Genomic DNA, 26711 nt, shown 5'->3' with positions numbered 1-26711 from the left:
CCTGGAGTGAGAAGCAGTAAGTAAAAGAGATAGCTTCTAATCTCCTCCCAAAAGAACCGACTTCATTTTCAGCAGAACATGGGAGAAGGTGAAAGCTTAGGGTCCCCTCGAGAACATGGGGGTTGTCATCAGTGGCATTTGGGACATTCATGGATTTAATGAAGATTTAGCCTAGATTTAGGAATGTGATAGCTGTGAGGGGCCTCCAGGGGTCAAAACAAATATCACACATGGACATCAGAAACTCTTCCTTCAAAGAAGGCACTATTTAATTGGAGTAGTTTGTAGAGTAATTTATGCCCCAGATATTGTTAAAAACAATAGAGCAATCCAATGGCAGTTGGTGGAATTTAACAGCTGGGTGTGGTCAGGGAAAGAGAGGAAGAGATCTCTATCAAAATCCTGTCATTCCAGCGTGACTCTGGGCTCAGGTAAGACTCCTCTCCCTAAGAAGTAAGCCAGAGGCATAACTCTGCCAGCGGAGGGGGCAGTGTGTGGAATAGGCTTCACTGCAGTAATCTCAGAAGTCACTAGACAAGTAAATAAGCAAACAACAAGGCACACACAGGGGGACCAGTATCCAGAGCTGCTATAATACATTGTCTAAAGTGCCCAGTTTCCAACAAAATAGGAGGCATACAAAGAAACACAAGAGTATGACCCCCACATTTAAATTTTTTAAAAAGCAGACAACAGAAACTGCCTGGGGGAATGACCAGATACTGGATTTGATGGGAAAACACCAAAATATCCCTTATATGCTCAGAGAACTAAAGTAAATCTTGATTAAAGAAAGCAGGACGACAATGTCACATCACGTAGAGACTGTTGATAGAAAGTATAAAAAATAAGCAGTGGAAATTCCGGAGCTGGATGGCGCAGTCACTGATGTGAACCATTCACTATTGGGGCTCAACAATCGATTTGAACTGGCAGAAGAAAGAAAGTGAACTTGAAGATACATCAGTAGAGAGTATGCAAGCCCCGAACAGAGAGCAGATAGAATGAAGGAGACCAAGGGAGCCTCCGAGAGCTGAGGGGCACCAGGGACGCCCTCGAGGGCACCAGTCCACACAAGGGGTGCACTAGAAGGAAAGGAAAGAGGAAAAAAGGGATGAAAAAATATTAAAAGAAATAATGGTTGAAAATATCGCAAATTAGTTTAAAAAAATAACCTACGAAACCAGGAATCTCAGTGAACTCCAAGTGGGGCAAACCTAGAGAGGCCCACAGACTGACACATTATTAGTAAAAATGCTGAAAGTCAATAATAAGGAGAAAATCTCAAAAGCCAAAACAATAAAATAATGTATCACTTACAAGGGAACCCCAATAAGGCTAACAAGTGACTCCTAAGCAGCAACGATGTGAGCCAGAGGCAGTGGGATAACCCCCCAAAGGAAAGGAGAGGAGGGGGAGGCAGAGGGAGGCAGGGAGGGAGGAAGGAAACCTGTCAATCCCAAATCCTGGACTCAGCAGAGCTTTCTTTCAAGAATGAAGGTGAAATAAAGACTTTTTCAGACAAACTGAGAGTTTGTTGCCAGCTGACCCACCTTACAAAAAATACTAAAGGAAGTTGTTCAGGCAGTGAGCAAGAAACGAGACAGTAACTTGAAATCACGTGGAAAACCAGTGCCTCTTCAGGTCATTATGTGATTTCATAAGACAGTACAAATACATATTTTTCTCTTTTTGTAACTGGTGTGAAAAGTGATTGTATAAAATAATGTATATAAAATATAATGTTGGGCCTATAACTTAGAGAAATGTAATATATGTGTAGTGTATTGCTAATAACAATACAAAGGACGTGAATGAGAACAAAGCTATATTGGACTAAAGAAATAACTACAGATGGTAAAATAATGGTTATCACAACGTATTCTTAGGTTTGTAACATTACTATTTATAATGTAGAATGTATAAAAGGGGGAAGGGAATGGAGCTAGCTACATAGAGATAGTGTTTTTGTGTGTCACTGGAGTCAAAATTTATATGGTACATACCAGAGCAATCACTAAAACGTAACAGAAAAAAGTTTAAAAACTACACTAGAAAATAATTCACTTAATGCAAAGAAGTCAATAAAGAAATAAATGAGGGGAAGACATAAGAAAAATAGAAAATGAAAAGTCAAGTGGAATAGAATAGAAATGAAAAGTAAAGTTCAATAATAACATTAAATGTGAGTGGATTTAACAAACAATCAGAAAGCAAAGGCTGTCAGACTGAATTAAGAAAACATGACCCAACTTTATGCCGTCTAGAGGAGACATCCTTTCTATTCAAAGCTACACACATAGACCAAAATGATGGGAAAAGACGACACACCAACAGTAGCTTGGGGAAAGCTGGAGTGGCTGCTAATGTTAGACAAAATGGGCTCTTTAAAAAAGGTGTTATTAAAGAGGAATATTTCATAATGATAAAAGCACTAATCTGTGAGAAAGATACAACAATGATAAACATATGTGCAGCTAATAAGAGAGCTCCAAAATCTATGAAGCAAAAACGCACAGAATGAGGGGAGAAGCAGTTCTGCAACAGAGAATGGGGACTTCGATACTCCACTTTCAATAATGGACACAACAACCAGGCAGATAACAAGGAAATAGAAGGCCTGAACAACAGTATAAACCAACTAGACCTACCGGCTATCTGTAGCTAGCACACTCCACCTAACAACAGCAGAATACACATTCTTCTCAAGCACACAAGTAACATCCTCCAGGATGGGCCATGTTCTAGGCCATCAGACAAACTCAGGCGGTTTGAGGCCAGAGGCCTCTCTTTTAACCACCACACTAGGGCCTTCGGAGGAGGCAAGCAGAGAGTTGTCAACGAGGCCCTCAGGACTGGGTGCAGTGGCTCGTGACTGTAATCCCAGCACTTTAGAAGGCTGAGGCACAAGGATCTTTTGAGCTCAGGAGTTCAAGAAATAAGCATTTATCCGCTGGGTGCGGTGGCTCAGGCCAGTAATCCCAGCACTTTGGGAGGCCGAGGTGGGCGGGTCAAGAGGTCAGAAGCTCAAGACCAGCCTGACCAACATGGTGAAACCCCATCTCTACTAAAAGTACAAAAATTAGCCAGGCGTGGTGGTGCACACCTGTAATCCCAGCTACTTGGGAGGCTGAGGCAGGAGAATCACTTGAACCTGGGAGGTGGAGGTTGCAGTGAGTGGAGATCACACCATTGCACTCCAGCCTGGGCAACAGAGCAAGACTCTGTCTCAAAAAAAAAAAAAAAAAAAGAGAAAAAGGAAAAAAAAATGAGCATGTATTTTGCCAGAGTCTGGAGATTAGAATTAAATTAGCAAACCAGAATTATAGAAAAAGCTATTTACTTTTAAGTAAACAGCTGAGTTTTTTTTTTAAGTCAGTGTGAATGAACCTCAAAGCCATGGTTGGAGCTGAGAAAGAAGGATTTCCCTTTAGTTATACACCCGTGTCAGCACCTTCTGACTTTCCTTCTAAAGTCTGGGGTGTTCCTGAGGACCCATAAGTTTAGGGTTCAGGGTTTCTACACCATGCTGTTATTTGTGAAACATCTCTTTAACCATGTCCCAGAGTTGCCCAGGAGTTTAAGACCAGCCTGAGCAACATAGCAAGACCTCATCTCAACAACAACAAAAATTAGAAATAAGTTAGCCAGGTGTGGTGACACGTGCCTGTAGTCCCAGCTACTCAGAAGGCTGAGGCATGAGGATCGCTTGGGCCCAGGAAGTTGGGGCTGCAGTGAGCCGTGTTCATGCCACTGCACTCCAGCCTGCATGACAGAGCAGAAAAAAAGAATCAATCAGGATCCTGGGCAGAGGGAGGAGAGGGGACCGGGGTCCAGCAAGCACTTGGGGACTGACTGAATGGTGTTGGGGAGAGATGACTCCAAAGTCCTGGAGTGGGTGAGAATGACTGCGAGTGGCTTCTGGGTGAGGAGGTTCCTGCCTGGCCACTCCCGGAGGGGACGTGGGGCTGAAGGGTATCAGGTGCCGTGCTGAGCAGTTTGGCCTTGATTCTAATGCCCTGGACACACGTCTAGGGTAGGAAAGTTGACTGATCCATTGGTGATCTGAGTTTTTAGACGTGCTGGTAGTCCATGAGTTGGGTGTTCAGGCTAAGAGTTTAGACAGGGAAACCTATGAAGTCCTTAGCAACGTTCCAGGGAAGGGGCGTGGTTAAAGAGATGTTTCATAAGTAACAGCATGGTGTAGGAACTCTGAACCCCGAGTGTATGGGTCCTCAGGAACACCCCAGACTTTAGAAGGAAAGTCAGAAGGTGCTGACACGGGTGTATAACTAAAGGGAAATCCTTCTTTCTCAGCTCCAACCATGGCTGTGAGGTTCATTCACACTGACTTAAAAAAAAAATCTCAGCAGTTTACTTAAAAGTAAATAGCTTTTTCTATAATTCTGGTTTGCTAATTTAATCCTAGTCTCCAGACCCTGGCTAAATAAATGCCCATTTCTCCAGATGGCCTCAAGAGTCTCTGGACATCGCGGGGGCCCTTCCCTGTTGGTTGGAAGGTGCCTCAGGAAGAAGGGGGTGGATTCTGAGTTGAGTCAAAACCTCAAAGACCCCTGATGGGAGAAGCTCTCAAGTGACCACCGCTGTGGGCCAGAATGCAAAACTGCAGGAACAGAACATTCGCAGGAACAGAACACAGTTGTATTAAGTGATTTTCCCGAGCAGGAAGTGGCATCTGGCCTGCGGTTCAGTAGGGGGAGGAAAGGGTGGGCGCACCTGCCCCTGGCTGGCTCACCTGCCAGGGAGCCCCACGCGGCACCGCGTGTGCCGAGCGCCCCTGAGGATGGAAAGACCCACGCGGGGCAGGTGGCACCCGCCCTCCGAAGACGGGACGGGATGGAGCGTTGAGCTTCGGGGCAGCTCCGGCCAGGCCCGCGCTGGAGACGCCCGCATCTGCCAGGATGTCCTGGTGCTCACACATGACGCCAGGAAGCCCCAGCAACAGTGACCGCCCAGGCTCTAGAAAATATTGGACGGGGTGGATGAACACCCAAGCGCGCTCCAGGAGAAGGGATTTGGCACCCCAAGGGGCTTTTAAAACGGTAAGCTTCTAGGGGTGTATTTGCCCCCAATAATCCATAGAAACAACAGTCATCTAAAAATAGTCTTGTTTTCTGTCCTAAGCTCCTTTTAACTTTGTTAGTCATCACCAATCCTAAAATAAAACCCGTGTAACGTCTCCCCTAGTAGCGGCTATAAACAAACCTGCGAGGAGGCAGGAGGAAGAGGAAAGGGGCGCAGGGCGCGCGGGGAGCAGAGCTGGGGGCCCGCGGTGGCCGCAGAGGCCGGGCCGGGGCTCACAGGCCGGGCGAGCGGGCCGCGCTCTGGGCCGCCGCCTCCGGAACTCCCTGCGCCTGGCGCGCGGCCACCGTGGTCCCGGCAACGGCATTAAACAGAGGGAAACAGACCCGGGATTCCGTCACCCGGGCGGGGGGATAAGGAGGGCTTTGAGAGCAGACAGGAAAAGGGAGCTTTTCTACATGGGGTGAAAAAATTATTTATTGAAGAAGGAGGAGGAGGCAGCGAAGGAAGGGGAGGGGCAGGAGGAGGAGGAAGAGCCGGCCGCCCCGGCCCCGGCCCCCGCCCCTCAGGAGCCAAGGGCAGCCTCTCCAGGTCGGTCCCGGGCTCGAGGCCCGCGGCTGGGGTCGAGGGGCTCAGTCTCCCACGTGACCGGCTGGGCGCGCCCCGCCAGACCCGGCCTCGGGATTCCCTCCTCCCGGCGAGTCTCCGCCCGCCCCGTCCTGGAGGTGGAGAGAAGAGGGGCGGGGTGGGGGGGACGGAAACTCTCCCGGCCAAATCCTGGCCCCAGGCCTGGGGACACTCGCGGCGGGAAGATTTGGAGGGGAGGGGAGAGGGAGGGGCGTGGGGGCGCTGCCTCGCTGGAGCCCCCCTGACCCCCCGCCCCCCGCCCACCGGCCTGGGCGTCCTCCCGCGGCCCCCTCCTCCCCTCCCGGCGCCCGGTGCTCTGGGGCGCGTGCCAGGCCTGGCTCGGCGCGGTAGGGGCCCCCGCAGGTAGAGACCCCTGGAAATGGCCCCGACGCCGCAGGGGCGAGGCGGCCACCACCCCGCTAATCCGGGCACGTCTCTCCAGGCCGAGGCCTGCGGTGGAAAAGCGGGGGTTCCATTTGTACTGAGTCGGGGCGGCCGAATGGAGCCAGGCCTCGGGACGCCGGATGGACGGGCTCTGGCCGCGCACCTTTACGGGTTCTGCAGCAACCGACCGCCTCCCCCGGCAGGGAGGAGGCGCTTGTGGGGGGCACCCACGGGGCACAGTGATCCCTGGGGGTCTGCGGACCTCCTGGGCCCCGCAACAGACACGAGTTTAGCCTTTGGGTTTAGTTTAAATCACATAAGGGTGTCGTGCAATCGATTTATGATTTCTACACACCAGACACTTTAACCTCCAACCCCCTCCATCCAAAGCCAACAAGAAAATGCGGTGTCGTGTTGGCAGCTGAGCTGCGCCCGAGGAGACGCAGGGAGACGTGAGAGAGGAAAGTGTGAGTGGCCGGGGGCCCCCCCCCCCGTCAGAAGTCGCGCAATCGCGCCCATAAAACGCCCGCCCTCTGGGCGGCTAGGGCAGGTGAGCGCGTCCCTGGGCCTCCCCACGCCGGCCCCTGCCACAGGCCGTCTGGGACGAGCAGATATTTACAGAATAAAAATGACAATAACTCGACGTCCCGGGACGGCCACGCAATCTGTTAGTAATTTAGCGGGATGGGAATTTCCTTTCTAGGGCCTGCCAGTGAAGCGCTTTTCCAAATTTCCACAGCGGGGGAAGCCTGCGATTTTACATAATGACTTCAGCATGCCGGGCTTTCTCGACACCCCTCCCCGGCCCCCGCCCCCCGCCCCTTTTCCAGCAGGGCCGGGCTCCCTCCGGACACCCGCGTGGACTCAGGCGTCCCGTCTGGCCCGTTCGCCCCCGTTTCCCCCGCCAGCCCCAGCGCCCCCCTGCCCGGCCCCTGGATTCCCCGTTCCCGCCCCTGCGCCCCCCCATCCCCTCCCCGTGCGCCCCCTCCCCGTGCGCCGCCGTCCCTGTGTGCTCCTCCCCGTGCGCCCCCTCCCCGTGCGCCCCCTTCCCTTGTGCCCCCCCTCCCCCCCGTGCGCCCCCCCTCCCCGTGCGCCCCCCTCCCCGTGCGCCCCCTTCCCTGTGTGCCCCTCCCCGTGCGCCCCCCTCCCCGTGCGCCCCATTCCCTTGTGCCCCCCTCCCCCCCGTGCGCCCCCCCTCCCCGTGCGCGCCCCGCCTCTTGCGCCCCTGCCCCCGGGCGAACGGCTGCCGCGGCGCGGGGAGGGGCGGGCGCTCGGCGACTCGTCCCCGGGGCCCCGCGCGGGCCCGGGCAGCAGGGGCGTGATGTCACGGCAGGGAGGGGGCGCGGGAGCCGCCGGGCCGGCGGGGAGGCGGGGGAGGTGTTTTCCAGCTTTAAAAAGGCAGGAGGCAGAGCGCGGCCCTGCGTCAGAGAGAGACTCAGAGGCTCCGAACTTGCCGGCGGAGTCGCCGCGCCAGATCCCAGCAGCAGGGCGCGGGCACCGGGGCGCGGGCAGGGCTCAGAGCCACCGTGCAGGTCCCAGGGCCGCGGCCGGGCCCCGCCACGCGCGCACACGCCCCTCGATGACTTTCCTCCGGGTCGCGCGGCGCTGAGCCCAGGGCGAGGGCTGTCTTCCCGGAGACCCGACCCCGGCGGCGCGAGGCGCCCGCTCCTCCCGTGTCTCCGCCCGCCGCTCCGCTCCCCGCCGCCGCCGCGCGGATGCCAAGCACCAGCTTTCCAGTCCTTCCAAGTTTCCACTTGGCCCTGCGGCTGCGGTCTTCGGGAGCGGAGAAACTTTGGGGCCCGCGCCGCGCGCCGGCGGCACCATGAAGTCAGCGGAGGAAGGTAAGCCCCGCGCGGCCTCCGCCCCCGGACCCCTGCGCCCCCCACGGCCCGGGCCGCGCCCCCGACCCCGCCCCCGTCGCCCGCACTGAGGGTTCCCGGCCAGAGGATGAGGTCGGCCGGGTCTGTGCGCCCAGGGAGGGGCGCGGCGCGGACCGGGAACGGCGTCCCCCAGCTCCCGGCAGCCCGGTTCCGAGCGCGCCGTCTGCCAATAGGTGTCTCCTCTGCCCCAGCGCTGAGGGCGCGAGGCGAGGCCGCCGCGGGTCCCGCCGAGGAAGCGACTCGCAGGCCGGCGATTTGGGGACGGGCGAGGCTGGGCCGTCAGGACCGCAGAGGGCACGTGGGAGGGAGGAAGGGAGGCTTCCTTGGGAGTGAAGGATGCCCCGTGTCTTCCTGAGCGAGGCAGGGCCACCCTCTGGCGCCGAGAGCGCGGTTTGGGGGTTCTGCGCCCCCCACCCCCACCCCGAGCTCGTGGCGGCGTCTCCCTCGCGCCGCGCCCCCGAACTCCCCAGGGCCGAGCCCGTCACGCCGGCGCCTGGACCTGCAGGACCAAAAGATCCAACGCGCGGCCGCAGCACAGCCCCGAATTTAAGCCATTTTGAAATCCTATAGGCAGGAGTTCCAGCCAGAGAAGATGTTTCAGGCAAGTTTGAAAAGGAACCGCCAAGTTTCGAGCTGCTTCTTTACAGTGAAAAAAAGATGGCACAGTGTAGGTCCCCGAAACCCGGTGTGGGGGGCGCTGAGACCCCCCTGCGGCGCAGCCTCACATTCCAGCCCCCCACCTTAGTCCGTCCCCGCCACACACCCCTGGCGATGCCGGGTGGGCTCCTGCAGGTGGCTTTGAAAATACCGTTGGAGAGGTGTGGGCGTGCGAGTTAGGGATTAGGGGTTGCAGATGCTAGTGGAAATGGGAAGACGCTTTTCCAAATTCCTTACCAGCTCTGAAACATTTCATATAATTTATTTAAAGAGCGCCAGCACACCTGCCAACATATGTATTTCGTAAGGGCAGACGTCCTTCCGAGCGCTGCCGCTTCCTGTGCGATCCTGGTAACTGCGGGGCTTGCTTGAGAACCGGGCTCCCCCAGCTCTGGAGAACTCGCTGGTCTTAGCAGAGCTGAGCACAGGGCCGTGAGCTCCACGGAGGGGGATCCATGTGGTCGGTGCCCTGACGCTTCACGGGACGGGAGGTAGACACCATTTCATCCCAATGTTAGAAAATGTTTACATGTTTAAACTTCATGTCCCGTGTCAGTGTTTTACACAACGTGCTCTTGCTAGTAGCAGAGTTAAAAAATTTTTTTTGTTGGAGTTTCGGTTTTAAATCCTGGGACACTTAGGCCGCAGTGTTTATCACTCCCTTTGGAAAGGCAGGCCTTTCCAAGTTCAGATCTGTGTACCTGAAGAGCCGGTGGCCGACCAGTAGTAAGGAGCCCTTTTCTTTTACACAAGGAAAAAACACGACGGGGCAGTGGCTATTTTTCGTGTTTCCTACTGAAGAAAATAAGCTCGAAAAGGTCCCCGCTGCAAGGCAGTGCGCCGGGCAGTGACGCCCGACCGACATGGGTGTATTTTATGAGGGCTGCAGAACTGGGCCAGCCGGAAAGTGATCTAGTCCTTGATACACACAGGCCGGCGGCATGGGGACACGCGTGGTTTCCACACCGGCCATCGCCGAGACCACCGGGAAAAAACTCTGAGTCCTTTTGAGTAGGCCCCACGAGGCCATGCCTGGCCCATCTGAGGACCTGGACGCCTCCCCTGCGTCCCTTGGGTTTCGGGACCATCCGGGTGGATGCTCATTCGGCGTCGTGGTTCCTGAAGGCCCGGGGCTTGCTTCCTCATGGAGAATGCGGAGAAGTACAGGCCTGTAGGTAGCCACCCCGTCAGAAGTCGCTCCAGACAGAATGCCCCACGGGCTGGGGCCAAAGCTCACCCTGTTCTCTGCCACTTAACTTCACGGCGTTGTTTCCCAGCTCAGATTAGAAAATGGCAGGGCGCTGGCACCCCGCTTCATCACACCCAGCGGGGCCTCTGCCTCCGCAGACATCCCCAGCCTCTGGGAGGATGCGTCCAAGCTAAACACTTCCCATGGAGAAACACCCAGTGTCTGTGGAACGGGCAGCTTTGAATCTGGACCAATAGCTCTGAACCATTTGCAGGAAGGAAGCTCAGCACTGCGGCGGGGGCGAGGCGGGCTCCTAGGAGCAGCAGGGGAGCCGCCCCACCGACCCCTTCTCTGGGATGGAGACCAGTGCAGTCCTAGGACAGCGGCAGTGAGCCTCCATCCCTGCAGGGCCCGCGGCCTGGGGCCACCCGCAGGCGGGACAGTTTAGCAAAAAGTTTTAGTCTAAACAGATGATAAGGGCTGTCATTTGTGTATAACTTTATGGTGGGGGCAAAAAGGTGGCTGGAGTTTTAAAAACAATGTACAGGCCGGGCGCCGCGGCTTATGCCTGTAATCCCAGCACTTTGGGAGGCCAAGGCAAGCGGATCATGAGGTCAAGAGATCGAGACCATCCTGGTCAACATGGTGAAACTCCGTCTCTACTAAAACTACAAAAATTAGCTGAGAGTGGTGGCGGGTGCCTGTAGTCCCAGCCACTCTGGAGGCTGAGGCAGGAGAATCGCTTGAACTCGGGAGGCGGAGGTTGCAGTGAGCAGAGGTTGCACCACTGCACTCCAGCTTGGGTGACAGAGCGAGACTCCGTCTCAAACAAACAAAAACCTGTACAAGGAAAAGAGAATGAAACGTCGTGGCTTCTCAACAGAAAACAGAACTTCCACTTGCCCAAGGTCAGCAAAAACAGCAAAACTAAAACAAAACAACGCTCCAACATCCATCCCAAAGTCAAAAGTATTATTAGAAACTAAATCAGGCCACACGGAACGATGGTTATCACTGGAGAACACCAGCCAGTGAAAGGGTCGCGGGAGAAGCCCGGGGACGACCCTGGGACTGGGGGTTTCTCGCCTCTGGAAAAGGCAGTGCCCGCGGGGCAGGCCAGAGGGAGCGCTCCGAGGAGCTTTGCTGTTGCCAACCTTGACACGCGCACCCCTCCGCCCGGGCCGACTCCCCTCCGCCCTCAGACTCCCACCATCCTCCTGCTATTCCAGATGTCGGGTGTATGTGGAGCCGAGACCCCGGGGGAAGTTAGGACACGCGGCGGGAGAGGCAGGCCCAGGGCGGCCCTCAGTTAAGCAGCCCTGCTTTCCGGATCCCCGCCGCGCACAGGCTTCGGGCCGCCTAGGGTGGGACCCGAACCCGCCTTCCCGCCCCGCTCAAGGAGGTCATCCTTGGAGGTGCCCCTAGAAGGACCGGCGGGTTCCCCGCGGGGCAGGGGCGCGCAGGGCGGGTGTTTGGAGGCTGGGGACTCGCAGGAGAGGCCGGTGGGTGCCGGGACCCCGCAGGGGGTTGCAGGCCGCGGGGCACGCCACGAACCCAGTGGGAATCCCTGCGCTTCCCGTCGGGCTGAAATCAGGGTTCCCAGCGTTGGCGGCCTCGGGCTGGGACCTCCGCACTCCCCGGGCTCCGCAGGGCGCGCACGTGGCGCTCTGGGGTCACCGGTGCAGCCGCTTTCCCAAGGAGGCCCCGATGGAAAACTTTAAAAAAAAACTTTAAAAAAAATTCGGTCGCCCTGGGCACAGCCTTAGGGACCTGGTGCCGCTCGTGCCCCGGGGGCGGAACCGTGGGGTCCCGACGCCCCTACCCTGGGTCCGGAGGAGCCTGTGCCAGGCCGGGACCCCCAGGGCACACGAGGCCGGGGGGCCCCTGGGGTCGCGCGCGCGCGAGGGGGCGGGGGCGGGGGGGACGCGAGCCCTCGGCCTGCGCTCGGCCCGGAGAGTTTATTTAAAACTCGGAAGCCGGCGGCCGCGAGCCGGTTGTTTATGTAAACCCGGAAACGCCCCGGGGGGCGGGGGCGGGGCGGGGACGGGGAGGGGCGGGGGTCACGTTACGCGGAGGACGCGCGGGCAGCGCCGGGAGGACCTAACCCCGGGCGGCCGCGACCCCGGCCCCGGCCCGACCCGCCATGACGGGGCTGGAGGACCAGGAGTTCGACTTCGAGTTCCTCTTCGAGTTTAACCAGCGCGACGAGGGCGCCGCCGCGGCCGCCCCAGGTGGGTCCGTCCCGGAGGGCGCAGGGGGCGCGGGGCCGGGTCGGGGTTTGGGGGCGCCCAGGCCCCCTCCGCGTCCTCGTCGCTCCCCCGGGACCCCAGGAGTCCCCGGCGCGTCCGGGGCAGAGGCGCCTACGGCGGGGGGCGCTGCAGTGCGGGGCGTCCTGGGCTCGGACGCGGTTCCTCCGAGCGCTCGCGGCGGGGTCCTGGGGGAGAGCGCGGCCCGGACACGGGCGTGGACGAGGTGGTCCCGGACAGAGGATCGGTGGCGCTGCCAGAAGCGGAGAAGCGCCCCAGCTCCCCCAGACACCCTCTCCCCGTCCCCCCGACCTCCGCCCCAGCCCCCCTCCCCCCGACCTCCCCCCAGCCATCCTCCTCCCTCCCCCCAGCCATCCTCCTCCTCCCTCCCCCCAGCCATCCTCCCCACCCCCCCACCTGCCTCCGCCACCTTCCTCCGCCACCTTCCCCTGGCCTCCTCCCCGCAGTCACCCTCCTCCCCCGCCCCCGCCGTCTCCCCACGCCCCGCAGACCCCCTTAAGCCTCCAGCTTTCAAGTTTACCTGGAGCTACCATGACCCCAGCCTTTTCTTTCATTTTCTCTTCTCTGTGTCAGAAATAAGGGTTCCAGGTAAACCATGGATAACACCCCACTCCCCAAGAGCAGCGAGTGAGTGGGGTGGGCACCCCCGGGCCTGGGCCCCTCTCCCGTTGCCCGGGCTCTCTTCTGTCCAGGTCACCCCAGGCTGGTCACCGTCCGCCCCTGTCTGCGCCCATTCTCAAGGCCTCCTGTCTGCCCTCCCCGCGCGGAGGTGAAGCCGGAGGAGCTTGGCAAGGAGGGACCTCCGAGTCTGTAATGAGGGTCATATTTTCCGTGTCATTCACTACTCTCTTTTTAAAAGTCCAACGTCTTGATCATTTTTTGAAAATAACCGCTCCAACCAAACCCGTGCTGCCTGGGGTTCATGACCCGCCGCTCCCCAAATGTCTTCCCTGCCTGGGCCTGGGTTCTAGGTCTGTGGGGTCAGTGGGAGCCAAGGCAGATGAGGGCGAGAGAGACCCGCCGGAGGCCTTTCCCACCCGGGCTGCCTGTGCCCCTGGCGCCGCCTTCCAGAGCTGGTTGCAGTCCTCCCAGGCTTGAGCCAGGGCATTTCAGCAGAAGTTTTCTACCTGGGTGTACCATGTGAGAGTGTCGCCCCACTCCCGACCTCTCTTTATGGGGTGAAAGTCGGTCCCACGAGAGTGTGGCCACCAGGGTGGCTCCTCTGGGATCTGTTGGGGTGGAGGCCCCCACGCCTGTGCAGTCATCGGGGGTCGGGTGGGACCTCCCAGTACACCCCCGGTCGTTGACAGTGTGAATCACTGACCGTGGGCGTGCGACAGGCACAGTGCAGCCAGAACCCAGGCCCTACACCCCAGTTAGAGGCCCAGGGGGCCTGCGGGACAGTGTGCGGCCCTGGGCCCTTGGCCCTGGCCGAAGATTTCACTGCTTTGCCTCCTTGAAGAAGCACAGGGGGTAGTTATCCCCATGGAGCTGGGTCTGCCCGGCTTCCCAGGCCTTCAGAGTGGGCTGTGCCACACTGGGCACTGTATCTGGCTTGGCAGGTGCTCAGTGCACCCCCAGTGACAAGGGCCACTTCCGTGCCTCCGTGCACACGTGACTGCACAACAGCAGCTGCAGGGGAAGGGCACCGCCGGCGGCATCCTCCTGTGACTGCACAGGTAACTCCAGACTTACCCGGGAAGACGCACAGGAGGCCAGTCTCTGCCCCTCGAGGCCTAGTCTCATGAGGACGCCACAGTTTGTACACCATTTTGAGGTGGGTGGGCTTCCTGATGGCATCGGATATGGGGACCCTGGTGAACTTGGGGTCCCTCCTGACCCGGAAGCAGGTGGCCTCCTTCCAGGTGGGTTCAGGACACAGTCCTCCCGGGCACCCACTGAGCTCATTCCCCAAAACACTCCTTGAGCAGAACGAGTGAAGCCGTGAACCTCACCCTCGCCGGCACCCTTCGCCCTCCGGAGCTGTTCCCTTCCCTGGGAGCCCCGCAGAACTGGGCTGCTGGCTCTCCAGGCTGCTTGTGAAACCTCTCTGCTGGGTCCTTGCCCCTCCCAAGACCACCGTGGTTTTGGGCTTTAGGAGTGGGGGCTCCGAGCAGGAGAGGCCACAGCTGAGAAGAGCCCCTTCCTGCTTTTACGGTGTCAAGAAGTTTATAGGAAAGGTTCTTCATGTATCACATACGTTACGTGTACATATTATGTTTTCCTGTGAGACACCCGTGCTGTTTTCTCCTTTCTTTTTATTACCATTATTACTGCATTTTGATGATTAATTATTCAATGATGTTAATTATTTATATCACATCGTTAAACAATTACATTGACTCTCCAGCCTTTGACGGGTGATAGAAACTACTTCACGTTGTTTCTGGGATGAGCCTGGATATAAATGAATAAATAAATAAGTCTGAGATCAATTGCAAAGCAAGGCAAACTGGGTTTTATAGATTAGACTAAGCACAGAAAGTCAGGCTTTGTTGTAAAGGACGTGGCGAGCCCCGAGCCCAGGAGGCAGTCTGTCAGCCGGATCCCCTGAGAAGGGGCTGTACGTCCTGGCAGAGCTGAGGTCAGTGTACCAGGGTAGGGGGCTGCAGCTGCAGGGTGGCTGCGTGTGGCCGGGAGCCTGGCCCACACCGCTGTGGCCCCCACCCCTTCCATCTTGCTGGACTTAGGTCCACGCTGTGGGCACAGGTCCCACGTCTTCATGGGGTGCTTTGAGGGAGGGGCTGTGTCTCGTTCTTTAGTTCGAAAGTGCTCAGCAGGTGCAAAGAATAGATACTCAGTAACCATTTGTTGGGACAATGAAAAGAGAATATTGTAAATAATTTCCCAGGCGGGATGGGAGTGGCGTTTGGGCTTCCAGGGTCTGCCTTCTGGCTGTGTCCACCCAGGAGCAGGCCCCGGGCTTCTCTCTGCAGAGAGGAGGCCCCGCTCCCTTCTGGGGCTCAGGAAATAGCTGCTTCGCTGTCAGCTGGGAGGCGGGCGTGCCCTGCTTCCCGCCCCAGGGCTCCTGTTTTCTAAGTTATTTTGGCCAGCCTGGCTGCTGCCGGCACTGTCGCCGTGGCAACTCGGAGGAAATTGGCCAAGGCCTCTGTGTTTGGGCTGGAGCCTCCCTGGCAGTCGGGGCCACGCTCCGAACCTCTGTGTGCCCGGGTCTGCCGCTGGCCTGTGCCCACTGCTGGGGCATTTAATGGTTCACTTGTGGAAAGGCAACATCTTACGCAGAAATGAAGCTTTGGAAGACTTTTATTCTCAAGTCCATTTTCACCAAATAGGGTTTCTCTTCCCCAAGTGGGCCTGGGGTGCCCGTGGCTGGTCAGGGGCTGCAGCAGGAAACCCGTGGCAGAGACGCCTGGTGAGCAGAGAGGTCCCAGGGGAGAGCTGAATTAGGAATGCGCTGTTGTTCATGTTCAGTGTTTTAGGAAAGCGTTCCTGCTGTATTTGCACAGCTCACCCTCTGAGGTTCCAGAGGTGTTTCCGTGGAGGGTGGAGTTATCTGGCAGATTGGAATATTTCAGTTCTGTGTCGTGTTTTTCAAAGGAAGATCTCAGCTAGCCATGAACAACTTGGGTATTTTTTAATTCCTTGAAAACAGAATTCAAAAAGGATGCTTTAAAATGATGTGTGCGTCCGACCAGGGGGAATATTCCAGTACCTCTGAGGAACGATGTCCCACGTTGGGCCCTGGGCTGGATGAAGGACCCTTATTAAGGCATTGGCGTGCTTATTTATGGAACATTAAATACCGTTTGTTTGCGCTGTGACGAGGCCATCCTATTTGCCTTTGTAAATCTTTCGTGCTGGCAGATTGTTGGGGGAACGGCGTCTGGGAAGCTGTTGCTGTCTGTCATGCCGCGGGCCTGACCACGTCCTGGTGCCACTGTGAGGCAGCGTTTCCCGGGCCTGCTAAGCACATTGCTTCCAACAGCAAGGTCTTGGCGTGGCTCGCCCTGCTTCGTTTTGTTTTATTTCCAGTACATTCACAGTTGTCATCTGGCCTCACCCACGGCAGACTCCGTGGCTGTCTGGAGAGGTGACAGCAGTGCCTGGGGGTCGACCTGCGGTTCAGCCCCAGCAAGTGCTGAAGGGGATGTTCCTGAAAATGAAAAATAACGTCGTCTGTGACGGCCGCCTCTCAGAGTTTGTGAAAGATGAGAGATCTGGCTGTGGCCAGAGTTGGTGATTCTTGTCAGCAGTGCCAGCCTGATGCGCAAGGCGGGGGCGTGGCTGTCCTACCCTGCGCACAGCGAGTGAGGGAGTGGCCGTCTGGGAACTGCGTGTCGTCTGTGCACAGCAAGTGAGGGGCTGGCCGTCTGGGAACTGCCCGTCGTGAGGGGCAGGTGCCCTGGGGCTCAGCAGGGCGGGGTCTGCAAGGTTAGAATGCTGCCCAACTGTAGGGAGCCCTGACCAGAAGTATTTCATGTATTAATTTAATGTCATGCACCGATACAGTTTTTTGTGGTTGTTCAGAAACAAGAAAAGTGTGTGGTTCTGAAGTGAATTATTTCCCGGAGTGAGACAGATTGCTTTTAACAGCTCTGACATGTGGAACTTGCTGAGGCCAGTGGGACTGGGCTGGCCTGAGAGCCGGGTGCTCCCCGCGTGGCCGTCCGTCCTAGCACCCCCAAACCACCTGTGTGTCATGGGGCACCTGATGGCTGAGCAAGCTGGTGAGGATCAGGGGACTCAAAAGTGGGGAGATGGCGCTTTCGGCAGAGGGGCCGCACCATTACCTTCCATTAAGGCATTTTGAATGTGCTCTCTGTGATCATCGCTTAGAATCCAGCTGTCTCCCTGCTCACCTGCACTGTAATTTAATGAACCCTCCTTGGCAAAGAGCCAGGCCCTCCAACACGGCAGCCAGGGAGTGGAGTCACCGAGCTCTGCGGTGGCGTCTGGCGTGACATGAATCAGCCCAAGCACCTCAGAATCGTCAAGAAAGTTACTGGGAATATTTTCCTTTCATGTAAATATGATCCCTTTGAATAGTTAAATAACTCATATTTGAATACGGTTTAGGTGGGTCATGAAACCAAATTCATTGGGAGCTGGGAGGGAGGGGCTCACAGCCAGGACGGTGGACCCTGGCGTGTGGGGCTTGGCCTCTGGGGGCAGCTTGACCCCACACCTTGCTCTTCTTCTAGGAAGAACAAGGGAACTTTGTCCACTACCCGCCCTCCAAGGACCTGGGCGAGGGACCCTAATGAAATTCAGGCATTTGAGCTTTCGTTTTGTCATTTGTTTGATCAGGGAAAACGCATGCTTAGGTGAGCCCTTTCTGTTTTTTAATAAAAACTTTATGGTGTTTCTTTGCCTCATTGAATCAGGTTTTATTGCAATAGTTTAGTTTAAGTAAAGGCCCTCTGGTGCCCCAGGCGTCCGTGGGCCTCTGCATGCACTTCCTGCTCTGGCTGCGGGCGGAGTCTCCTCCTCTTCCTCACTTCCCCTCGCCCGGGGCCCCGTCACATAAACGTCAAGGGCTACAGCCCCAGAGGACTTGCACACAGAGACCTGTGAGGTCCGCCTCCCCTTTCCTGCCCTGTTTCATCTAGAACCTTCCGGTGATCTGGCTCTAGTACCCCGTGTGGCCCAGCTCTGGGCACCGTCACTGGCTAGGCACCCAGTTCAGGGCTGAGTCCTGTGGGAGGGTGGTGGGGAGGCCCCAAGACTTGCTCTGTTAATTGCTAGGATTTTAAAAAATTCTTCAGAATTACCTTCCTACCAGCAAATGGTAGTTCAATTGTGGGATCAGCTGTCTTGGAAATAAATAGTCTTTTGATTGGGAAACAGGAAGTGTAGGAATCTGTACATTAATCAATTGCAGTTAAGCCCCTTTTGAGGTCTGGACAGTGAGGGGAAGTGTGTGGAGCAGGTGGGGCCTGAAGAGCCGGTTGAAGGCCACGGATGTCTCTGAGAGGAAATCGGGGTGTGGGAGGGAGGCTGGGCCCCCCATGATTGGATCCATGCCGCCCTCATGTTCCCTCAGTTCCGCTCCTGTGCTTTCAGGTCTCCTGGAGTTGATGACTGGTTTGAGGTAGAAGCTCATTCCTAACGGAATGTTATGTTTCTGCTCTAACAGGTGAGAGGGCTTCTAGACAAATAAGCGGGCCCAGCAGTAACTGTGGGTGTGAGTTCCTGTGCCGGTGTATACAATGTGGCATTTTTGGCTAAGGAATATTTTTTGGACAACTTCTGGTGAGAATGCAGAGTAGTGAACGGGTGGCTTGGCGTGGCGCCTCAACGGGAACCCCTCAGGAGCCGCAGGCCTGCGCTCGACAAAACCCCCCTCGTTGGTCCCCCCCCCCCCCGCCTTCTGTCCACCGTTGGACTGCGTCCCTGTGCTTCCCTGGAGACCCCCAGCCGCAGAGCCAGCCATGGTGCCGTGGGTCTTCTGCAGCGCTACGCGCTAGGCAGACATCAGGGCTGGCCTGGCACGGGCACCCAGGCGTGTGGGGTGCCAGGCACAGGGGGACCTGCCTGTGTGGCCTGTTGTCCAGTAGGTCTGATGCAGCCGGCTCAGGGGCTTTGCACGGGCCGCGGAGGGGCCACCGTGACGCCCAGGCGGAGCTCTCAGAGGGCTACAGCTTGCCTGGCACAGAGCCCCCCAGGTATCACCAGCAGATCCGAGGACTTCAAATTCTCTTCGGAAACCTCACCTTCTCCAGGAAGCTGCTTTCCAGGCTCATTTTTAGAAAGACGGTCGCTGAAGTTTTAGCGTTGGAGCCTGGTGTTTGCCTGAAGTGTCCAGTGAGCATGGAGCCTGGGGGCGGGGGGCACAGTGGATGCCAGTGAACGTGGGTGGTCAGTCCCAGAGCTGGCGTCTCGCAGCTGGGGCAGATCCTGGGGATGGTGTGTGTGTCCTGAACAGAGACCAGGCTGGATGCTGGAACTGGCATCAGGATGCCCAGCTCCAGCTGCACCCCAGTCCCCGCCTGTGGCTCTGGGGAAAGAAAGACCTCCTTATTGATTTATTGATTCGACAGGGTCTTGCTGTGTCGCCCAGGCTGGAGTGCAGGCTGGAGTGATCTCAGCTCACTGCAACCTCTGCCTCCCGGGCTCAAGCGATCCTGCTGCCTCAGCCTCCCAAGTAGCTGGGACTACAGGCGGCTACTTGTATTTTTTGTGGAGATAGGGTTTCATCATGTTGCCCAGATTGGTCTCGAACTTCTGACCTCAGATCCGCCCGCCTCGGCCTCCCAAAGTGCTGGGATTACAGGTGTGAGCCACTGCACCTGGCCACCTCCTTGATTTATTGACCATTCCTGTTCTTTCTCTGGTGCAGGAGACTGCGTGGCTCTCATCCTCTTGAGGGCATTTCTTAACGATGGGGAAGGCGGGACTGGGGCCTGGCTAGCACCATCCCCAAGGCGCTCAGCCTCAGCGAAGGGGCCCTTCCCATACGAAGACGTCCTGAGCAGGTCTCAGTTCCCACCCCTGAGAGCTTCTGGTTGCACCTGTGAGGTGTGGCTCCATCGCAGTTCTGTCTCTTTTCTCTTTGTTACGGCTCTGCCCCCCGAGTGTCTGGAATTTCCAGAAAGCAGCTGTGACTCCTGGGATGGGGGCAATGGTGTGTCCTCTTACCAGGCTGCCGTGCCATGCTTCCCACCTACCTGGGGCACTAGAACCATTTCTGTTAGTGAATACGGTGGGTTTGTATTGGTCTTTTGAGACCCTAGATTTTATTGGCATTTATACTTGTTGGTTTCTGAACCACGACTTAGTGGAAAGACAGCACTGTCCTTGAATAAAATATCTTCCAGCCAGTGCAGTTGCACCAAGAGATGAATATAGAATTTCCATGTGCTTGTTTGTATTATTTAGAGGCCAGGGAATACCCACCTCATGTAATCATGAGGTTCCAAGATGTCTTAAAAAGTCTTTTCAAATCAGAAATCCAGAAGCATGTCTTTCCTGTTGAAATTACTGATTTCCCTAATAATGATTTTAAAAAATATTTTATTGCGTGTAATTAACACAGTGATTCTTAGAACTAGCTGTGTACCAGAATCTTCTGTTTTGTTCTAAAAGATGGATTCATAGGATATGAGCCAGTATCAGAATCTCCATGAGGGGGATTTCAGAGTCCGTGTTTTCATCCAATCCTTGAGGAGTTTTCTTTGTAGCTGGTGATTAGGGCACCTTGACAGTGATATGCCTGTTAAAATCTGTTTACATATGTAGGTCCTTAGATCTAAAACACATCCACCATCCATCCATTATCCATCCATCATCAAACCATTATTCCTCCATTCCCTATCCATCCATCCATCATTCATCCATCCATCATCATCCGTCCATCATCCATCCATTATTCCTCCACTCCTTATCCATCCATCCATCATCATCCATCCATTATCAAACCATTATTCCTCCATTCCCTATCCATCCATCCATCATCAAACCATTATTCCTCCATTCCCTATCCATCCATCCATTATCATCCATCCATCATCCATCTATCCATCATCATCCATCCATCATCAAACCATTATTCCTCCATTCCCTATCCATCCATCCATTATCATCCATCCATCATCCATCTATCCATCATCATCCATCCATCATCAAACCATTATTCCTCCATTCCCTATCCATCCATCCATTATCATCCATCCATCATCCATCTATCCATCATCAAACCATTATTCCTCCATTCCCTATCCATCCATTCATCATCCATCTCTATCCATTATTCCTCCATTCCCTATCCATCCATCCATCGTCCATCCATCCATCCATCATCCATCCATTATTCCTCCATTCCCTATCCATCCACCCATCATCATCCATCCATTATTCCTCCATTCCCTATCCATCCATCATCCATCCATCATCCATCCATTATTCCTCCATTCCCTATCCATCCATCCATCGTCCATCCATCATCATCCATCCATTATTTCTCCATTCCCTATCCATCCATCCATCCATTGTCCATCCATCATCATCCATCCATCATCCATCCATTATTCCATTCCCTATCCATCCATCCATCATCATCCATACATCATCCATCTATCCATCATCATCCATCCATCATCCATCCATTATTCCATTCCCTATCCATCCATCCATCATCATCCATCCATCTATCCATCATCATCCATCCATCATCAAACCATTATTCCTCCATTCCCTATCCATCCATCATCCATCTATCCATTATCATCCATCCATTATTCCTCCATTCCCTATCCATCCATCCATCCATCCATCATCATCCATTCATTATTCCTCCATTCCCTATCCATCCATCCATTCATCCATCATCATCCATCCATCATCCATCCATTATTCCTCCATTCCCTATCCATCCATCCATTGTCCATCCATCTATCATCGTCCATCCATTATTCCTCCATTCCCTATCCATCCATCCATCATCATCCATCCATTATTCCTCCATTCCCTATCCATCCATCCATTCATCCATCATCATCCATCCATCATCCATCCATTATTCCTCCATTCCCTATCCATCCATCCATCGTCCATCTATCATCATCCATCCATTATTCCTCCATTCCTATCCATCCATCCATCCATCCATCCATCATCATCCATCCATCATCCATCTATCCATCATCATCCATCCATCATCAAACCATTATTCCTCCATTCCCTATCCATCCATCCATCATCATCCATCCATCATCCATCTATCCATCATCATCCATCCATTATTCCTCCATTCCCTATCCATCCATCCATCATCATCCATCATCCATCCATTATTCCTCCATTCCCTATCCATCCATCCATCGTCCATCCATCATCGTCTATCCATCATCCATCCATTATTCCTCCATTCCCTATCCATCCATCCATCGTCCATCCATCTATCATCATCCATCCATTATTCCTCCATTCCCTATCCATCCATCCATCGTCTATCCATCATCATCCATCCATTATGCCTCCATTCCCTATCCATCCATCCATTATTCCTCCATTCCCTATCCATCCATCGTCCATCCATCATCAAACCATTATTCCTCCATTCCCTATCCATCCATCCATCATCCATCTGTCCATCATCATCCATCCGTCATCCATCCATTCATCCACCCACCCATAATCCATCTCTTTATCCCTCATTCCTCCCTTGTTTGTCCATCACCATCCATCCATCCACCTACCCTCCATCTACCCATCATCCCCTCACCCCCCCGTCCATCATGATCCATCCATCAGTTTCTTTACCTGTCTATCCATCATCCATTGTCCACCCACCCACCAACCATCCATCCATTAAACAAATTGAACACATTTTATGTGCCAGGCACAGTCTTTGGCTCTGAAAACAGCAGTGAGCAGAATAGACTAAGGTGTCCAGATGTTCTGTCTTCATGGAACTTAGGTTTCTGTTTGTCAAGGAGATGACAGTGTGGGATGAATGAGTAAAAACATGCTGTTAGATTGTGATACGTATTTAGGAGAAAAAATAAACTAGAGAAGGATGGCCCACGTGTTGAGTTTGGGGTTTAAATGAAGATGGGGTGGTTGGGGAAGGTGGTTTTTGAATGAAGAGTGGAACCCGTGAGGACCCGGCCGCCTCTCTCTGGGAAGGACGTTCGGGGGCTTGTGCTGCTGTTGGGGGAGGAGGGGAGGTGGGCAGCAAGGGGCTCACGGGGACCTTGTTGGCTGGGTGGGACTGGGGCTGTCACTCCGAGTCGCCCAGAGCTGTCCAGCAGTGTGGTCTCAGGGACGTTTGCTGAGGCCCGCTCCTTGGGGTCTGTTGGTCGAGGCCGGGGGCTGCTGGCCAGCACTGGGTTCATGGGTTTCTGCTTTGTGATGCCCAGCCCCCTCATGCCAGCATCTGCTTCTTTTTTTCTCTAGAACACTATGGCTATGCATCCTCCAATGTCAGCCCTGCCCTGCCGCTCCCCACAGCGCACTCCACCCTGCCGGCCCCGTGCCACAACCTTCAGACCTCCACACCGGGCATCATCCCGCCGGCGGATCACCCCTCGGGGTACGGAGCAGCTTTGGACGGTGGGCCTGCGGGCTACTTCCTCTCCTCTGGCCACACCAGGCCTGATGGGGCCCCTGCCCTGGAGAGTCCTCGCATCGAGATAACCTCGTGCTTGGGCCTGTACCACAACAACAACCAGTTTTTCCACGATGTGGAGGTGGAAGACATCCTCCCCAGCTCCAAACGGTCCCCCTCCACGGCCACGCTGAGTCTGCCCAGCCTGGAGGCCTACAGAGACCCCTCGTGCCTGAGCCCGGCCAGCAGCCTGTCCTCCCGCAGCTGCAACTCGGAGGCCTCCTCCTACGAGTCCAACTACTCGTACCCGTACGCGTCCCCCCAGACGTCGCCATGGCAGTCTCCCTGCGTGTCTCCCAAGACCACGGACCCCGAGGAGGGCTTTCCCCGCGGGCTGGGGGCTTGCACGCTGCTGGGTTCCCCGAGGCACTCCCCCTCCACCTCGCCCCGCGCCAGCGTCACTGAGGAGAGCTGGCTGGGTGCCCGCTCCTCCAGGCCCGCGTCCCCGTGCAACAAGAGGAAGTACAGCCTCAACGGCCGGCAGCCGCCCTACTCACCCCACCACTCGCCCACGCCATCCCCGCACGGCTCCCCGCGGGTCAGCGTGACCGACGACTCGTGGTTGGGCAACACCACCCAGTACACCAGCTCGGCCATCGTGGCCGCCATCAACGCGCTGACCACTGACAGCAGCCTGGACCTGGGTGATGGCGTCCCTGTCAAGTCCCGCAAGACCACCCTGGAGCAGCCACCCTCAGTGGCGCTCAAGGTGGAGCCCGTCGGGGAGGATCTGGGCAGCCCCCCGCCCCCAGCCGACTTCGCGCCTGAAGACTTCTCCTCTTTCCAGCACATCAGGAAGGGCGGCTTCTGCGACCAGTACCTGGCGGTGCCTCAGCACCCTTACCAGTGGGCGAAGCCCAAGCCCCTGTCCCCTACGTCCTACATGAGGTGAGCCGGCGGCGTGGGGCGCGGGGCGGCCGTGTCTGGGGAGAGTCGGGGCCTGGGTGGGCAGGTGGGCTCCTCGTGGAGCTGGGAGGCAGAGTCTGTCCCCATGTCTGCCTCCTCATGCAGACTTTTCCCTGTGCGCCTCGCCTCTGCCTCCGTCTGCGCGTTTCCCATCTGAAGTCTCCAGATCCTCTCGGGCCCTGCTGATGGCCTCGTGTCCGCTCAGTCTGCAAACACCCATTTCAAAGAGGGTGGCCCTGCTGGCGGTCAGAGCTTCCACATGGGAATTCCGGGAGACGCCATCCGCCCCTAAGGAGGGCTCACACAGGCGCAGTTTCTTCCTCGGGGAGTTGCACGTGCCTGGCCCCCCGCGGTGGTTGCCTGCTGCTCCTGCGTTCTCCCTTGCTGTAATTGCCTTCCCTGCCTCCGGTGCAGATGGGACCGCAGCTCAGCAGTGCCCCAGAGCACCCAGCCCGCCACGCTTTGGAACAGCACGGCCTCCTGCTCCCCGGAGACGCCGGCTGTGGCATCAGGCTGGGGGAGCTCACGCGCCTTCCTTCTTTGGGTCCCAGGTTGTTGGTTTTTCTTTTTAACGGTGTGAGGGGCTGCTGGAATTCCGCTGGGTCCATTTAACCAGCCTGGTGTTTTTATCTCTAACGAAACAGCTTTCCCAGCAGGTGGGCTGCGAGTGGCCCCTGAGAGTGCTTTCTGTTCCGGGATTTTTATCTGAGGCATGAAAACGTCCGCACAGGAGGTCGAGGGCAGTGCCCCATGGCCTGTGACGTCAGGGCTGCCGCTATGTGCTCAGGAAGAGGCGTTTGCCACGCGCAGCCCGGGGTATTCCAGGCTGGGTGTTTTCCTGTTTTTGTTTTGTTTTGTTTTTTGTCCCTCCCCACCGCCCCCCCCCACTCCTTTTTTATTAGCGAGCACTCAGGAGGCGAGACCGGGCAGAGGGGAGGGCAGGTGCAGCCCCCATGCCTGCAGGATGAGGAAGGCAGGCAGTGAGGGTGTTCTGGGAGGATCCGTCTCTGCTCTGCGGTCTCAGGGCCTGCTTCAGCCACGGCTGGAGCGCGCCTGGACAGAATTAGGGCTGCAAGCAGTAACGCGCCTCCAGGCTGGGAACGAACCCACCCAAACCCCTGAAGGCTTGTGGCGAAGAGACAGTGTTAGAGCTGACAGTTCTTTAGGCAGCCCCATGGCTGATTCTGCCTTTCTGCTGGCGTGTGATACTTAGAATCGTCCTCAGCTGAGGTTTCAAGAGAAAGCAAGGATTACCCCTGATTTTTCTTGACTTGCAGTGGGCGCATTTATTTACAGTTCTATCCCAACTTCTGTTTTTAATACATTAAAAGGCTGGCGTATTCTAGGTGATCACAACGAGCCTGTGTCAGGACCTGGATTGTATTTACAATAAAAATCCCATCCAGTTGGAGGCATTGGAAAAATGTAAGAACTGTTTTTACCTGCTGTACTATCACTGTAATTGTTTAAGTAAAAGTACAAGCGTCGTGGCACTGACTCTGCAGCCCACAGTCATGTACAATGCGCTTCATGGTCTCCAGGCTTAGGGACAGTGACAAAGTCGTCCATCACCGCGGGACTTGACTGAACTGGCGAGATAAGGGAAGAGTGATGTCATCGAGGTGTAACTGGGACTCGGCGTGAGGAGTGTCACAATGCAGTTGTGAACCTTTGGGTGAATCCCGCGTGTTCGTTTCCTGGGGCTGCCTGACAAGGTTCCGCAGACCGGTGGCCTTCATAGCAGGAAGGTTTTCTCGCAGGGTCCTGAGACTGGAAGCCCAGATCAGGGGCTGTTCTTTTGGAGGCTGTGAGGGAGCATCTGCCCGGCCTGTCTCCCTGGCTTGGAGGCGCCGTCTTCTCCCCATGACTCCTCATCTCTCCGTCCACCGTGCATATCTGTGTCCAGATGTCCCCTTTCGTGAGGACACTGGTCCTGCTGGGTTGGGGCCACCCTGGTGACCTCATTTGAACCTGATTGCTCTGTAAAGACCCTGTCTCCAGACACAGTCCCACGCTGGGCAGACTCTATTATGTGAGTTTGTAGGGAGCACCGTTCGGCCCTCAGCCCCGGTCTGACTGTCCCAGTAAAAATGGCAGGCAGCCTTTGAAAGCGCAAGCTCCTCCTGGTTCCTTCTCCGTCTCCTGGGTGGCGAGGTGTCCGCAGGGATGTCGTGTGCTGGCAGGCACAGCCCCTCCTGCCTGCCTTGTACCTGTGTTCGGTGTGGAGGTTGGAAAGCATGGGTGGCTGTTTTTTTTTCCTCTGCTAGGGAGTTTCAGCAAGAATTCCGTGGCCACGTGACCCTGTTCGCTTTATCTCCTGGCTGCAGAGTGCCTGGTTAGGTGTGATGCCCGTAACATTTCTGAGCGCTGACACAAACAAAGCTCGGTAAATATGTCCCAAACTCGCTCCCGGGGTTTTCAGTTAACCTTTTCCCACTGTTCTGGTTCCACATCAAAATATGTTTCCTGGTTCCTTGTGCCCTGTTTCCAAGTGACCTCGTCAGCGGGTGCCCCGGGGCAGTGGAAGCCACGGCAGAGATGAAATGTTAGTTTTTTACCGGCGAGCTGGAGGAGCCAGACTTCCTTCCCCAGGAATGCCTCTCCGTTGGTCACATGCAGCAGCCCCGGCAGGCGTGGAAAACGTCACCAGGATCTCGGGCTGCACAACTAGAAAGTTTTAATTATCTCCA

At 55.9% G+C, this 26711-nt stretch overlaps 1 protein-coding gene across 4 annotated transcripts in view; it reads left to right on the top strand.

Moving 5' to 3' along the window:
* The first annotated feature begins 7400 nt into the window (after positions 1–7400).
* Positions 7401–26711, top strand: part of NFATC1 (nuclear factor of activated T cells 1) — a 126844-nt gene continuing 107533 nt past the window's right edge. For 2 of the 4 annotated variants that reach the window (XM_030810242.1, XM_030810240.1), the window contains exons 1-2: positions 11843–12011; positions 22905–24003. In XM_030810242.1, the coding sequence (XP_030666102.1) occupies positions 11924–12011; positions 22905–24003 (1187 nt within the window). In that variant the 5' untranslated portion in view covers positions 11843–11923. Of the gene's footprint in view, positions 7896–11842; positions 12012–22904; positions 24004–26711 lie in introns of those variants that run through there. The other 2 variants (XM_030810243.1, XM_030810241.1) reach the window with 2 other exon arrangements.

The sequence above is a fragment of the Nomascus leucogenys genome, chromosome 4 (genome assembly GCF_006542625.1).
Source record: "Nomascus leucogenys isolate Asia chromosome 4, Asia_NLE_v1, whole genome shotgun sequence".
In the NCBI taxonomy this organism is placed as follows: domain Eukaryota; kingdom Metazoa; phylum Chordata; class Mammalia; order Primates; family Hylobatidae; genus Nomascus; species Nomascus leucogenys.
This window is presented reverse-complemented; position numbering and strand designations above follow the sequence as displayed.